Genomic DNA, 15,222 nt, shown 5'->3' on the forward strand with positions numbered 1-15,222 from the left:
ATATACATGTTGTCCCGTGTGTCCAGGCTCTGGTCAGTGAGGGTGTCTCGTGGTGGTTCATGTCAATGATTGGTTTTCTGTCATGAAGATGAGTTCAACCAGTTCTTTATTCATTATTAATCCACAAAGCAAAACCAAAATGTATTTGAAATAACTTAGAGGTGAAAAAATAGATGCCCAGTGTATTGAGCGGTGCATGCATCTTCAAGTATCAGCGGGCATCGTTCAGCGTGATGATAAAAGGCTTGCATAGGGCAGATATCGAGGGGCACTCGGCTTCAGCCAAATAAAAATGTAGTCCGGTGTTCTTCGTTTGAGCGTGATGAAGGTTAGCATCACAGCGGAAAACACAAACTGGATAGTCCAGAAGAACTGACCTGTGATTTTGTATTCTAATCGTTGATAAAAGTTCTCATTTATTCATTCATGTTCTGTCTGGGATAACTTGGGAATCGGGAATAGGAAAATAAATACAATCCTACATCATCAGGTTTCCCCCGCTAGCATTGTGCGATAAATCGTAACCAACGTCTGAAGGTCGTTTTGGTCGTTAAGATGCAACGCCTCGCTGCCTGAAGGACGTCTGCTGGTTGACCTTAACGAGGACCTTCACAGACTCCGCCTCCTTGGACTAACGGATAGGGGGCGGGGCTCAGGGCGCGGCCACGCCCTCGGTGTTGCTGCATCGGGACTGGTAGAGGTCAGCGGACAGGGAGCAGGCGGCCAGGGCCTGTTTGAACTCCTGGACGGGGCAGTACACGCCGCTGCAGCCCGGGATCAGCTGGTCCTGTACACAAACCACACGGCGTCGTTCAGAGTCCCCACGACGGGCTGCTAGCAACTAGCTCACAACAGCCTGGGAATATCAGGACTCCACGCTGATCAATAGTAAAACAATCACATGCTAAAGCTGATATATTTAAAAGATACAAAATGCTGGCCTGCAAACATCTCTCACGATCGACCCAAAGCCAGCTGAGCTACTCTAGGTGGCGTCACACAGGTCAAAGCCGGCCAGAGTTGAACTCTTATGGAGCTTTTTGAATTGTGAATGTCTTCTGCCTTCTGCCGGGAGGGGCGGTCTCTGAAGAACTGGCCGATGTAAGACACCCCTCCCCCTCACCTGGCCGATGTAGGACACTCCTCCCCATCACCTGGCCTCTCCCTCACTTGGCCGATGTAGGACACTCCTCCCCCTCACCTGGCCTCTCCCTCACCTGGCCGATGTAGGACACCCCTCCCCCTCACCTGGCCGATGTAGGACACCCCTCCCCCTCACCTGGCCGATGTAGGACACCCCTCCCCCTCACCTGGCCGATGTAGGACACCCCTCACCTGGCCTCCCCTCACCTGGCCAATGTGGGTCACCCCTCCCCCTCACCTGGCCGATGTAGGACACCCCTCACCTGGCCGATGTAGGACACACCCCCCTCACCTGGCCGATGTAGGACACCTTGACGAAGGCCTCCTTGGTCTGCCGGTGCTGGTGCAGCTCCAGGGTGATGTCGGCGGCGTACGGCGGCCAGCGCATGTCGAAGATCCCCATGGCCATCAGACAGGGGATCAGGGTGGTGTCGTGGGCCGAGTACAGGAACAGCTTCCTGGGTCACAGCGGGGGGCACAGTATCAGCCTGGCAGTGGGGGGACTGGTCTGGGGCAGTGGGGGGACTGGGGCAGTGGGGGGACTGGTCTGGGGCAGTGGGGGGACTGGGGCAGTGGGACAGGGCCCTCTGTGTGTGGACCCCGGGGCCCGCCTCACCTGTCGGACTCCACCTCACCTGTCGGGCTCCGCCGCCGTTCCCTGGAGCTTCTCCTCGATGTTGCCCATCAGCATGTGCAGCAGGGGCCCCACGCACAGCTGCAGGTTCTCCCTCTTGCTGGGCTCGTAGATGTGGTAGATCATGTCCACGGCCCGCCGCTCCACCGTGGAGCTCCAGGCCCGCAGCACGGCCGGGCAGGGCAGCCCGTGGGCCTGTACACCGAGACACCAGAGGACCGCTCAGTTACGGCGCCCTGGGACCCACAATGCACCAGCGCCCATTCACGCTGCCCCACACTCACCTCTCGGGCCACCATGTCGTCTCTGATGAGGATGAAGTCGACGCGCTGATTGGACGAGATGCCGAGGGCTTTGTGGACGCGCTTCAGGTCGTCGACGATGTCGGGGACCGTCGCTGACTCTGCCCAGCGGTGACTGAAACACGCAAAGGGATTCTACCAGACGGATCTTCGGTCATAGTTCCTGTAATCATCCCCCCCCCCTCCCCCCCCGTGTGTCTGGGAGGTGTATAGGAGGCTGGGGGCCAGTCTTACCCTGCGATCATCTTGAGGAGTTTGCAGCCGTTGTAGTTGGGGTACAGGCTTTCCGACAGAGCCTCCGTCGTCAGTATGGGCACCGCGCCTTCAGGGCGGGAGGACAGAGAGGACAGCGCAGTGTGACGTTAGAGAGAGGGTCTACAGCGCCCCCCCCAGGCAGAGAGAGGGTCTACAGCGCCCCCCCCAGGCAGAGAGAGGGTCCACAGAGAGAGTCTACAGGGCCCCCCCAGGCAGAGAGAGGGTCCACAGAGACAGAGTCTACAGAGACAGGGTCTACAGAGACAGGGTCTACAGAGAGAGGGTCCACAGAGAGAGGGCTACAGGGCCCCCCCAGGCAGAGAGAGGGTCCACAGAGACAGAGTCTACAGCGCCCCCCCCAGGCAGAAGCAGGGTCTACAGCGCCCGCGGGCTACACACCTGTCTGCTGCTGCTTGAAGAGGCCCGCCACCAGGCACTTGGCGGACTCGATGGTCCTCACGATGTTGGTGGAACGCACGCTGGAGGGACCAGAGGAGACAAGCAGCGGTCAACACGACGGAGGAACAACCATGTGGGCATCATGGGTCAGGAACCAGAGGAGTTAATGAAGCTGGGGTCGTAGCAAGAAACACGCTCTGTACTGCACACCAGTAGGTTGGAATGATCACTAACTGGTTCATAGTAATAGTACTGTTATAGTAGTGGGACTAACTACTAGGAATATGATTGTTATAGTAGTGGTACTTTAACAGTACTTACTAGTATTAACTACTATTCCAGTACTATTACTTGTAGATAGTATTGGAACTTACTTAATACCAGTAATAGTACTGGAATAGTAGTGGTACTTACTACTAGTAATAGTAATGGAATAGTAGTGGTACTTACTACCAGTAATAGTACTGGAATAGTAGTGGTACTTACTACTAGTAATAGTAATGGAATAGTAGTGGTACTTACTACTAGTATCAGTACTGTTATGGTAACACTAGTGATAGTGGAGTAGTACTCACTAGACCTCGGTGGAGCTGAAGACGGGGCTGAGGAAGGGGTCTTCCTCCACGTATCTCTTCCTCAGCCTCTCCCCCAGCTCGTACAGCTGCTGCATGCCCACCGTGGTCAGCTGCCCAGGGAAGGTCCCCCCCTGGAGACACACGCAAGGGGCCAATCAGGAGCCAGCCCTCCAGGGACACACAGGACCACGCCTCAGAACGGGCCAATCAGGAGCCAGCCCTCCAGGGACACACAGGACCACGCCTCAGAACGGGCCAATCAGGAGCCAGCCCTCCAGGGACACACAGGACCACGCCTCAGAACGGGCCAATCAGGAGCCAGCTCCCCAGTGACTCTAAGGACCCCACCTCAGAACGGGCCAATCAGGAGCCAGCTCTCCAGTGACTCACTCACAGGACCCCACCTCAGAAAGGACCAATCAGGAGCCAGCTCTCCAGTGACACAGGTCAGGGGTCAGTGCCTCACTCTGTATAAGAGGAACGAGGGCGGAGCCATGCTGAGATGGTCAGGATTATGAGCGTCACAATGACCTCTCAGGCAGACGACAAGACTGAGGCCGGCGTGTGGCTCAGGAGGTAGAGCGGGGCGGCTGGTAACCGGAGGGTTGCAGGTTCGATCCCCGGCTCCTCCTAGCTGAGTGTGGAGGTGTCCCTGAGCGAGACGCCTCACCCTGACTGCTCCTGACCAGCTGGCTGTCGCCCTGCGGGGCTGACTCCGCCGTCGGTGGGTGAATGTGTGCATGAATGGGTGAATGTGAGGCAGTGTTGTTCAGCGCTCTGAGTGACCACTCGTTAGAAAAGCGCTTTATAAAAGCATTTAATGCAGTTAGATTAAACTAATACCAACACATCGCAGTCACTATACGGTATCCCGTCGAGATCGGAAAGCTGGACCTAGCCTACGCCAACACAGCTAATATCAAATTCTCTCTCAGTATATCAAAGATTTTAATATTTATTGAGGGAGATTTTTTACCTTGCCTGAGCCTGGCTAGGTTGTTGCGCAAGAGCACTGATAGCGCTGCGCTGTGATTGGACGAGGAGAGATACTGCTGGGTGAATGTCATTCCTTCACGTCTCCTTTATCTTCTCTTTCGTTCCTTTGTGACGGCGGAGTCTGAGATTGATAACACGATACAGACTCAAACCAACCAAGGCCTGAAGGCTAGCCCCAAAACCCACCTGGCAGTGCTAACTCCGAGCTAACGCCTTGCTATCAGCGCTAGACAGGATGCTGTGAAGTAGGCCAAGTATTCCTCTACGCAGCGTTAGCTATAAGACAGAAGGAACCACAGAACCCCCGACGGCCCGACTCACAGCCAGGGTGGTCTTCCTGTAGCTGTCCTCCACGGGCATGGGGGGCTGCGGCCCGCCCTCCAGGTCCGTCACCACGTAGTTCATCTTGGTGTGGGCTGGGGGGTGCAGGAGGGACGGCACCCACTGGGCCTGGGGGGGGACCGGGCGGTAAAGCATCCTGTTGTTTTGTTGTGGGGAGCATTAGCAGTAGAGTTCTTCCGATACAGATATCAGTATCGGGTATCGGCGAGTACGCAAGGTCTACGCGCCGACTCGATACCGTCACGTGAATCGTCTACTACACAGACACAGTATTATTGATTATAGATTATAAATTATCTAGTTCTAAAAAAAATAATGTAGAAAGTAAGTGAACAGACTATACTTACTATCTCTTACTCGTCGTAAGAGAACCCTTCAATAAGAAAGGGCTATAAGTAGTTATGAATCAGTATAAACTCGGTATCGGCCGATACTCAAGAACAGGAATCGGTATCGGGAAGGAAAGATCGGTACCGGAACATCTTCATTAGTAAACGGTTGTTATAGAAAACTCACCTCCAGTATGTCAGGAATGGACTTGAGGGGCGTTCTGGCCCCATGCCGGAACAGAACCTGCACCAGCTTCAGCTCGTAGGGAGAGGTAGAGTGTGTGTGGACCGCGGGACAGCTGGACGCCATGGGGTCGACTTCAGTCTTCTGCTGCGACCACCACATCGACCCGAACGCCACCGACACGGAACCTAAAACACCTGCTCTGGCCCAAATGGTCCTCATGTTCTGCTGTCGTATCCTGGGACACACACACACACACACACACACACACACACACACACACACACACACACACACACACACACACACACACACACACACACACACACACACACACACACACACACACACACACACACACACACACCTTATATAAAGCAGTGGTTGTCACCTGGTGGCTCGTGAGGGCGTTGTTATGAGTGCGTCTCAGAGAAAAGGTCAACCCTGTAGCTTTAGACTTGTTGCTAACTGCAAGCATGGTCAATACATTTGGTATATACCGAATGGAAGAGATAATCACTCTAACTAACTCTAAGTCACACTGTCGTTGAATACCTGATGCGATAACAACAACGTGACCTCAGACCAGCCGTCTACCAGAGTTACAAACGTCACCACCACACCTGGAGCAGGTGAGCATCCCACAGTCCACACATGACGTAAGGTCTGTCTCCTCAGGGACGGAGGGACCGCAAACGAACCCCATCCGAACACACAACCCTCCCGGATGTCATCCTGCGACCACAGAGACGTCACGTACACAACAGAAATGTACCCGGAATGAGGTCGTGTCTCTGGGGGGTTAAACCCTGCTACTCACCGGGTGTGAATGAGGGCCCCTGCGCGTTTTAAAGAGGGCCCGAGTCCCGAGGAGCCGCTGGTTCTTCTGGGTCAGGGAAGGTTCCTACATGCGACCGGAAGCGGGGTTTTCTTACACCGGTAGTGAAGGCCGTCGTGAATAATTAACACGTGACCAAGCCTAGCCAATCACTGTTTGGTAAGGACTCGTCACTCGTCCTCACTCTTCGACCGCACATGGTTTTTATACACATTATAATTATATTATATGATTTATATATAATTTCATTCTGTTACTATTGGCATTTTTTGGTTATTGGTCGTATTTTCTTTGTGTTTTATTTCCCCGTTTGTTTTTCAACATCACATTGGAGATGGTTGGGTTCATGTATATAATATAAAACATGTAAATGATTATATACATACGGTAGTTCAAAACGGGCCTACAGTTAACGTTCAGGTTTGGGTTAACAGTTGAATTTTGGTTAAATTAATGGATGTGTAATATTAGCAATATATATGAATACGAATACGGTTAGAGGGGGATCTGGTATTAACTTAAAGATTGTGTAACGTTATCGTCTGACAGGTAATATATTCATTATTACTTTGTTAAGGAATGCAATTATTTAAGCTGTAGCGTTTTGATATAGCCTATTAAGACCTTGAAAGCGATAACAACAAGGAAATACATTTATTTTATATTTATTTCCCAAAAGTATGAGCGTCATTAAGTGCTCATGTTTCTCTCATGGCTCTAAAATAATAAGGGAATTAGGTTCTCCAGAGATGTTGGTTATTTGGCAATACCATCCCACTGCAGACGCAAATGGGCGTTCTCGTGTGGTGGGGGTTCCCGTTTACGCAGACTGGAACGCCCCCTTCTTATTCTTCGTCGCCTTTCTCGCTGAACTGTATTAAAATGTCAAAGTGTACTACTCCGAAACCATGCAAATAGTGTTGTAAATAAACTTCCAAAACTTTTCAAATCTTACTTGGAAAATAACTTCACATGGTGTGTCTTTTTACAATTTATTCGTTACCAGCATTCGTAGTGTTGATCAGCAGTGAAATAGTCCACTAAGGCCGATCCATACCTCCGGATCCGGACGAAATTCGTCCGTCGCCCCAAACGTTGCCCCCGGAACTACCCTTCATACCTCCGTCTGGTTTCAGCGTTGTTATGGATGTTACGCAATAAATCCTCTAGAGGGCAGTGACAGTCGTTTCACAAATTAACGGCATCGACAATCGCAAACATGACATCTGTAGAGATGATTTTGCTTTGCGTCATCCGAAATCGGCAAAAAAAAGTGCAAAAAGTGTGCGGTGGCATGTGACACCCCTCACCAACCAGCAGATTATCTCCTCAAAATGTTGTTAAATGACCAGTTACAACTCATTGCCAAAGCAGGGGAACAATAGCAATAAACAATCAAATAAAAATGTCAGGTATATAGTATCAGATAAGTACAAAACGTCAAATACTATATATATATATATATAATATACATATCAGATATTATACTACTCTATCTATTTTCGCGAATGGTCTGACTTTTGACTCCATACTGCCGCCTCGATTTCCGGTGGCATTGCTCCGGTTCTCCCGGAGCACTCCGGATTCGTAAGCTCAGAGGCGACGGACCCATTTACGGACGAAACACCTCCGGGACCGGACGAAACTGTCCGTATCCGTATTTTACCGTCGGGTGTGAATGGGCCTAGACGTTGACGTTGCTTAGCAACCGAAGACGCTGGGGTTGAAAAGTCACCGGACTACTATGCAAGTGAACGGAGCGTTCCACGGCATTGAGAAGACCCGTGTAATAAAGGCCTATAAAATGTCTGTTTATGGCATAGATTTCTCCTCATATTAGGCCAATAAAGCAATGATAACAAAAACAAAAAAAACACAAACGCTCGATCAAAGGCCCGACCCGACAATCAAAACAATCATTGTTTAACATGAATTGGCTAAACAAATGACCACTGTAGCATATTTAAACACAATTCAAATTGTGCAGAGAATTATTTCCATTGGTCATTCTCAGTGGCGGCTGGCGATCAAACATGTTGGTGGGGAACAGTAATAGACAGGGGGTCTGAGGTTCTCCCCCCCCCCCCCCCATAATTTTTTGGAATTTGATAGATTTGATTTCCTGTATTCTGGTGCATTTTGGGGATGGCCACTACCTATTTACCTGCTTTTTATTCAGATTCATAGCCTACATCCTGATTTGCAGGGCCTGGACAAGCTTACACTGCATATACAGACCTACTTCATGGCCATTCCACCAGCCATTGCTATTTGACCCATTGTTGTTATTCTGATATTGAGACAAATCATGATCACTGTCCTATAGCGTCCATTTTTTGTGAGTCTCAATGTCTACTTCAAATGCAGTTAGAAATATGGGACAGTTGCTTCATTTTGTTTATATGCTACAGGCCGAAAGACTAAATTAATATGTAACTTACTTGCTCCTTTTAAGTATAACATTGCTTGGGGAGTCCAATTCCTCCACTGAAAAGGGTGGAAAGTGCTTACAACTCTCTGCTAGTTAGCGATCTATGACACTGTTGTTTTTTATTGGTCGTCATGAAAAAAAACATAAGGGGTAACACTGTTGTTTTTTATTGGTCGTCATGAAAAAAACAAAAGGGGTAACACTGTTGATATTTATCAAATAAAACATAGGGGGTAACACTGTTGTTTTTCTTTGGTCGTCATGAAAAAAAACACACGGGGTAACACTGTCGTTTTAATCAAATGAAACACAAGGGGTAACACTGTCGTTTTAATCAAATGAAACATAAGGGGTAACACTGTCGTTTTTTATTGGTCTTCATGAAAAAAACATAAGGGGTAACGCTGTTGTTTTTATCAAATGAAACATGAGGGGTGACACTGTCATTTTTCTTTGGTTGTCATGAAAAAAACCATAAGGGGAAACACTGTTGTTTTTTTATTGGTCGTCATGAAAAAAAACACAAGGGGTAACACTGTTGCTTTTTATTGGTCGTCATGAAAAAAACATAAGGGGTAACACTGTCGTTTTTTATTGGTCGTCATGAAAAACACATAAGGGGTAACACTGTTGTTTTTTATTGGTCGTCATGAAAAACACATAAGGGGTAACACTGTTGTTTTTTATTGGTCGTCATGAAAAAAAACATAATGGGTAACACTGTTGTCTTTGTCAAATAAAATATAAGGGGTAACAGTGTCGTTTTTTATTGGTCGTCATGAAAAAAAACAAAAGGGAAATAATAGAAATACACACACACATTTTAACGTCATGTATATCCTCTTTATTGATGATTGATTATTGTGTATTTTCATCGCCTCAGTGGTGCAGTGGTCTGCACTCTGCCTAACACCCCTGGATACCGTGGCTCTATTTCTGAGGAAAACACAATATCTTTAATTTTAAACGTAATGCTATCATGTCTATTGCACTGCCATATATAATCTCAGACATAATTAAATTAAGAATCTCATTGGGAAGTGGAGAGAGCTGTGAGCTAACCCCCTGGAGACCGGGGTTCAAGTCCGGTTGATGTCCTCTGTTGGAATTGGAAGTCTCATATTTCTATTTCATGCGAATTATAAAGTCAAGTATAACCATTGTGATGACATTATTCGGTGGCTTGATGGTGCATTGATAAGTTCGGAGGTTAATACTCTAAACAGCTCAGGTTCGGATCCCCGCAAAAAAGTTGACAGGGGTACCACTGTCGTTTTTTATCGGCCGTCATGAAATGAACATAAGGGGTAACACTGTTGATATTTATCAAATAAAACATAGGGGGTAACATTGTCGTTTTTATGAAATGAAACATGAGGGGTGACACTGTCGTTTTTCTTTGGTCATCATGAAAAAAACCATAAGGGGTAACACTGTTGTTTTTTATTGGTTGTCATGAAAAAAAACACAAGGGGTAACACTGTTGTTTTTTTATTGGTCGTCGTGATAAAAAACATAAGGGGAAACACTGTTGTTTTTTATTGGTCGTCATGAAAAAAAACACAAGGGGTAACACTGTCGTTTATATCAAATGAAACATGAGGGTTAACATTGTCGATATTTATCAAATAAAACATAGGGGGTAACACTGTCCTTTTTTATCGGTCGTCATGCAAAAAACATAAGGGGTAACACTGTCGATATTTATCCATTAAAACATAGGGGGTAACATTGTCGTTTTTATGAAATGAAACATGAGGGGTGACACTGTCGTTTTTCTTTGGTCGTCATGAAAAAAACCATAAGGGGAAACACTGTTGTTTTTTATTGGTCGTCATGAAAAAAAACATAAGGGGTAACACTGTTGTTTTTTATTGGTCGTCATGAAAGAAAAGATAAGGGGTAACACTGTTGTTTTTTTATTGGTCGTCATGAATAAAAACATAAGGGGTAACACTGTTATTTTTTATTGGTCGTCATGAAGAAAAACATAAGGGGTAACACTGTTGTCTTTGTCAAATAAAACATAAGGGGTAACACTGTCGTATTTTATTGGTCGTCATGAAAAAAAACATATTTAAAAAAAAAAAAAAGTGTCCTTGTCAAATAAAATATAAGGGGTAGCACTGTTGTTTTTATCAAAAGATACGTAAAGGGTAACACTGTCGTTCTTTATCTGTCGTCATGAAAAACCCATAAGGGGTAACACTGTCGAAATGTATCGAATAAAACATAGGGGGTAACACTGTCGTTTTTATCAAACGAAACTTGAGGGGTGACACTGTTGTTTTTTATTGGTCGAAATGAAAAGAAACATGAGGGGTGACACTGTCGTTTTTCTTTGGTCGTCATGAAAAAAACCATAAGGGGTAACACTGTTGTTTTTTTATTGGTCGTCGTGATAAAAAACATAAGGGGTAACACTGTCGTTTTTTATCTGTCGTCATGAAAAACCCATAAGGGGTAACACTGTCGAAATGTATCGAATAAAAAATAAGAGGGTAACACTGTCGTTTTCACCAAATGAAACATTAGGGGTGACACTGTCGCTTTTCTTTGGTCATCATGAAAAAAACCCATTAGGAAACATTTTTATTGGTCGTCATGAAAAAAACATATTTGAAAAAAAAGAAAAATTGTCCTTGTCAAATAAAATATAAGGGGTAACACTGTTGTTTTTCATCAGTCATCATGGGAAAAATACATAAGGGGTGACACTGTCGTTTTTATCAAAAGATACGTAAAGGGTAACGCTGTCGTTCTTTATCTGTCGTCATGAAAAACCCATAAGGGGTAACACTGTCGAAATGTATCGAATAAAACATAGGGGGTAACACTGTTGTTTTTATCAAATGAAACATGAGGGGTGACACTGTTGATTTGTATTGGTCTAAATGAAAAAAAACATAAGGGGTAACAGTGTCGTTTTTTATTGGTCGTCATGAAAAAAAACATAAGGGGTAACACTGTTGTTTTTTATTGGTCGTCATGAAAAAAAACCATAAGGGGTAACACTGTTGTTTTTTATTGGTTGTCATGAAAAAAAAAACACGGGGCAACACTGTTTTTTTTTTTTGGTAGTCATGAAAAAAAACATAAGGGGTAACACTGTTGTCTTTGTCAAATAAAATATAAGGGGTAACACTGTTGTATTTTATTGTTCGTCATGAAAAAAAACATATTTAAAAAAAAAGAAAAATGTGTCCTTGTCAAATAAAATATAAGGGGTAACACTGTTGTTTTTCATCAGTCATCATGGGAAAAAAACATAAGGGCTAACACTGTCGTTTTTATCAAATGAAACCTAAAGGGTAACACAATAGAATAGAATAGAAACACACTCGCGCACACGCACACACACGCACACACACACACACACACACACACACACACACACACACACACACACACACACACACACACACACACACACACACACACACACACACACACACACACACTCAGATGGATCCGATCGGGATTTCCGTTGCGATGGGTTTCCTCCATCAGCGACTTATACAATAAACAAATTATATAAAACAAAACCCCTCTTTAATTTTAAAATAATAGTATGCAAATATGTTGAATAGGCCTCCATCTTTGTTATACTTTTAAAACGTTCCTATATAGCCTATTTTATAGCTTACACACTGATATTTTAAAAGAGGAATGCGAAATGCAAAATGCAAAATGCATCCTGGGATATTTAACAGTCCCAAGTCCACACCATGGACATATTGGGCTAGCCCCACCATTAAGTAAAATAATCTCTGTCCACTTCAACAGAGAAACACTCTGAGCATGCGCATCTCAATGTTTCAAACCCAATACACATTGGGCTGGTGGGGCTTAAGCCCCTCTTGCCCCTCCAGACGAACTCAGCCGGAAGAAGCAAGCCAGGGTCGACTAAAAATTAAATAAAAGCGCCGAACTTATTATTTTATAGTACTTCCTGGGGAGATTATTAAAAAAAAATATATATATCTAAAAAAATATATATATATTCTATTTTTTATATATTTCCTTTTTTTCATTTTCATTTTCTTTTCTTTTTTTCTTTTGAGAGTAGCGACTTGCCCCTAATGACCAGTCGCCACTGGTCATTCTGACCTGGGACATTTAGAATTGTCGGTCCTCCTCATTTTTTTCCGGTCATTGACCGGTAATAACCGAAAACGGTAACTCTGCTATAAACCGGCCTAACTTTCACTGTCAACACCGAACCCCTTCTTCTTCGCACGTCTGTCAACATCCGAAACATACGCTAGTTAGATTTTCTCAAACAGCAGTTTCAAGTACGGGTAGCATAGAACTAACGTTAGCCAAGTGGGGGCTCCATGATTGCTAAATCTAATGAGAGAGGTAAAATTGCCATTAAGGAAGGAAAGCATAGTATGCCTTGCGACTGTGCTTCGCAGTATGCCTTGCGAAACCCAGTATGCCTTTCGAAACACCTTGTGATTGGTCGATGAAACGCTACCAGGAACGCCTAAAGGGCGTTCTTGTGTCATGACGGAAACACCCAAGCCTGCAGCTGTACCCTTCTCGTTATTTGACCCTTCAGTTGAAGGGTGATGTGACTCCCTCTACAGGACAGGACTGGACATTACATTAAATCACATTAAAAATAATTGTTCACTAAACTGAACAATACCGAGAGAAACAAGTGTGATGAAAGGTTACTTTCACTCACTTAATTTGATGAAAAGATCATATCAATGTGAATTTATTTTGTAATTTTAAGTATTACGATTGTTATCCTCCATATAGCCTAAGGATAATGCATTGAGTTATTAAGCCTCCTGAAATAAGGCCACATAGATAAAGATTTTTTTTTTAATTGTTTGTTTGTTTGTTTCAGATTCTTTACATCATCAAACTCGACATGCACACACATTTAAAATGTTCTCCTGCACAATTTTGTCGGCTGTGTAAAGTTATAACACAAAGTCAGTAGCCGAGCCAATATCACAGATATGAAATGTATTCTTTATTATCTTCAGTCATCAAAAAGCGCTTACAAATTACAGACAAATCAACATAAATTTAAACATAAATTTAAAATCGTATTAGACAAAAATAACACGATTGGTCTTCGCGAGGGTCTGAGAAGAAACGCAACCCTGTCCCCTAGTGGTCAGAATGAGCCTCCACAGCCTCCTAGTGGTCAGAACGAGGCACAACAGCCTCCTAATGGTCGAACGGGGCTCCATGGCATCAGAGTCAGAAGGTCAAAGTTTGGAAAAACGTAGAACACCGTTCAAGGGATGCTCTCAAAGTGCACCCGATACTGCAAACAGTCGGATTTGTAGGCCTGTATTTTCCTCTCCTTCTTTGTTTCACCTCCTGGTTTACCTACAGTTGTATTTACCTGTGTGTCATTGTCAAGACTAATGTACTTTCATTATCTGAAAACATATTTTTTGATTATATCCAGAGAGCATCTTCTTGTGTGAAAATTAAAGGCGTGAAGGCACTTTAAGTTGGTTGATACTTGTGAGTAAATGATGCACATTTGTTCTTCAACAGTCAATGCATAGAACAGTTCGCTCAGTAAGATAGTGATGCTGCTGAGTGTTACCACCAATGTATGTTTTATTGTGTTGTGAAAATACGTGATTTCCTCTACAAAGTAGAGCTATCAACAAAACCCTATTTGTGTCTGTGATCATTAGGTTGAGATTCACCAGTCGTTGATTCGTTTGCTCTCTGATCTCTGTCTATGGAGGATTCTCCTCTTCCTCTCATCTCTCCATCGCTGTGCAACTGGTCTACAGAATCTCAGAGCCGAGAGCCCTGTGCAATATCACAGCTTCAACCGTGCTCTGGTCTTAAAAAGAAAGTTAAGTATTTTTACTTTCAAGTGTCAGCCCAACAATATCTCCACATCTCAACTCATCTATCTCTCTCTCTCTCTCTCTCTCTCTCTCTCTCTCTCTCTCTCTCTCTCTCTCTGTATCTCTCTCGCTCTCTCTCTCTCTCTCTCTCTCTCTCCTTCCCTCCCTCCCTCTCTCTCTCTCTCTCTCTCTCTCTCTCTCTCTCTCTCTCTCTCTCTCTCTCTCTCTCTCTCTCTCTCTCTCTCTCTCTCTCTCTACACCGCCAGGTCAGCCGGTTTGTTCCGGTTGCTGCTCCCGCTGGTCTTGCTCAGGCGTCTCTTGTCCCTCTGGAAGTCGTTGTGTGGCGGCGGGGGCGGGGTGTCGTAGCTCCGCCTCCCGAAGCCGGGCTCCGCCTCCATGCCGTCGCGGCTGTGGTGGAGCTCCGTGGCGCGGTTCTCCGAGTTCTGCTGCAGCGCCAGCCGGTCGCTGAAGGGCTGTGTCGCCATGGCGCCCCGGTGGCCCCCGGGAGCGGTCGCCAGGCACTGGCTGAAGTCGGGCGGGGGGGTGCAGGAGGCCGGGGGCCGCGGGGCCTCGCCCCCGGGGCCCAGGGCCCCCAGGGCGGCCGCCTCCTCCGCCTGCTCCCTCTTCAGCTTGGCGGCCTTCCTCCTGCGGTGGCACTTCCGGACGCGCTTCCAGGCGAGGTGGTAGAGCTCCACCACGGACAGCAGCAGGGACACGCCCGCCACCACCAGCATGAACACGATGAACACGTTCTTCTCGGTGGGCCGCGACATGTAGCAGTTGACGGGGTTGGGGCAGGGCCAGGCCTTGCAGAGGTACAGCGCCTTCAGGAACACGCCGTAGATCAGATACTGCACGGTGATGAAGGTCACCTCCATCACCGTGCGGATCAGGATGCTGAGGACGTAGGTCTGCAGCAGCGCCCCCTTCAGGCGCACGCGGCCCATGCCCTCGCCC

General features: G+C 46.3%; 2 protein-coding genes across 3 annotated transcripts; both read right to left on the reverse strand.

Annotated features, from left to right (window-relative positions):
- Nucleotides 1-60: 60 nt before the first annotated feature.
- On the reverse strand, nucleotides 61-6,144 carry acp6 (acid phosphatase 6, lysophosphatidic). Of its 2 annotated transcripts, XM_056584969.1 has the most exons (11): nucleotides 5,980-6,144; nucleotides 5,783-5,894; nucleotides 5,163-5,397; nucleotides 4,626-4,754; nucleotides 3,309-3,439; nucleotides 2,734-2,813; nucleotides 2,314-2,401; nucleotides 2,062-2,194; nucleotides 1,779-1,972; nucleotides 1,436-1,601; nucleotides 61-787 (listed from the first exon to the last, which is right to left on the reverse strand). In XM_056584969.1, the coding sequence occupies exons 2-11, from the start codon at nucleotides 5,863-5,865 to the stop codon at nucleotides 653-655; spliced, it is 1,374 nt and encodes a 457-aa protein (XP_056440944.1). In that variant the 5' UTR covers nucleotides 5,866-5,894; nucleotides 5,980-6,144; the 3' UTR covers nucleotides 61-652. The 2 variants fall into 2 exon arrangements, with proteins under 2 accessions (XP_056440944.1, XP_056440945.1); XM_056584970.1 differs by lacking the exon at nucleotides 5,783-5,894 and having other exon boundaries at nucleotides 5,980-6,140.
- Nucleotides 6,145-11,910: 5,766 nt separating this feature from the next.
- On the reverse strand, nucleotides 11,911-15,218 carry LOC130378029 (gap junction alpha-5 protein-like; the record flags this gene model as incomplete). Its single annotated transcript, XM_056584968.1, has 1 exon — nucleotides 11,911-15,218. A coding segment is annotated over one exon (699 nt), but the record flags the coding sequence as incomplete, so codon positions are not given.
- Nucleotides 15,219-15,222: the final 4 nt, after the last annotated feature.

This window comes from Gadus chalcogrammus, unplaced genomic scaffold (assembly GCF_026213295.1).
Source record: "Gadus chalcogrammus isolate NIFS_2021 unplaced genomic scaffold, NIFS_Gcha_1.0 GACHA053, whole genome shotgun sequence".
NCBI lineage: Eukaryota > Metazoa > Chordata > Actinopteri > Gadiformes > Gadidae > Gadus > Gadus chalcogrammus.

What these genes read in the sequence shown, in the direction of transcription:
- acp6 (XM_056584969.1), bottom strand. Translation starts at nt 5,865, where the DNA reads ATGGGGTTCGTTTGCGGTCCCTCCGTCCCTGAGGAGACAGACCTTACG. An exon ending in ACAGGAAGACCACCCTGGCT is followed by an intron (nt 3,440 to 4,625) that starts GTGAGTCGGGCC and finishes GTGTGTCTCCAG; the next exon opens with GGGGGGACCTTCCCTGGGCA. An exon ending in AGGTGTCCTACATCGGCCAG is followed by an intron (nt 788 to 1,435) that starts GTGAGGGGGGTG and finishes GTTTGTGTACAG; the next exon opens with GACCAGCTGATCCCGGGCTG.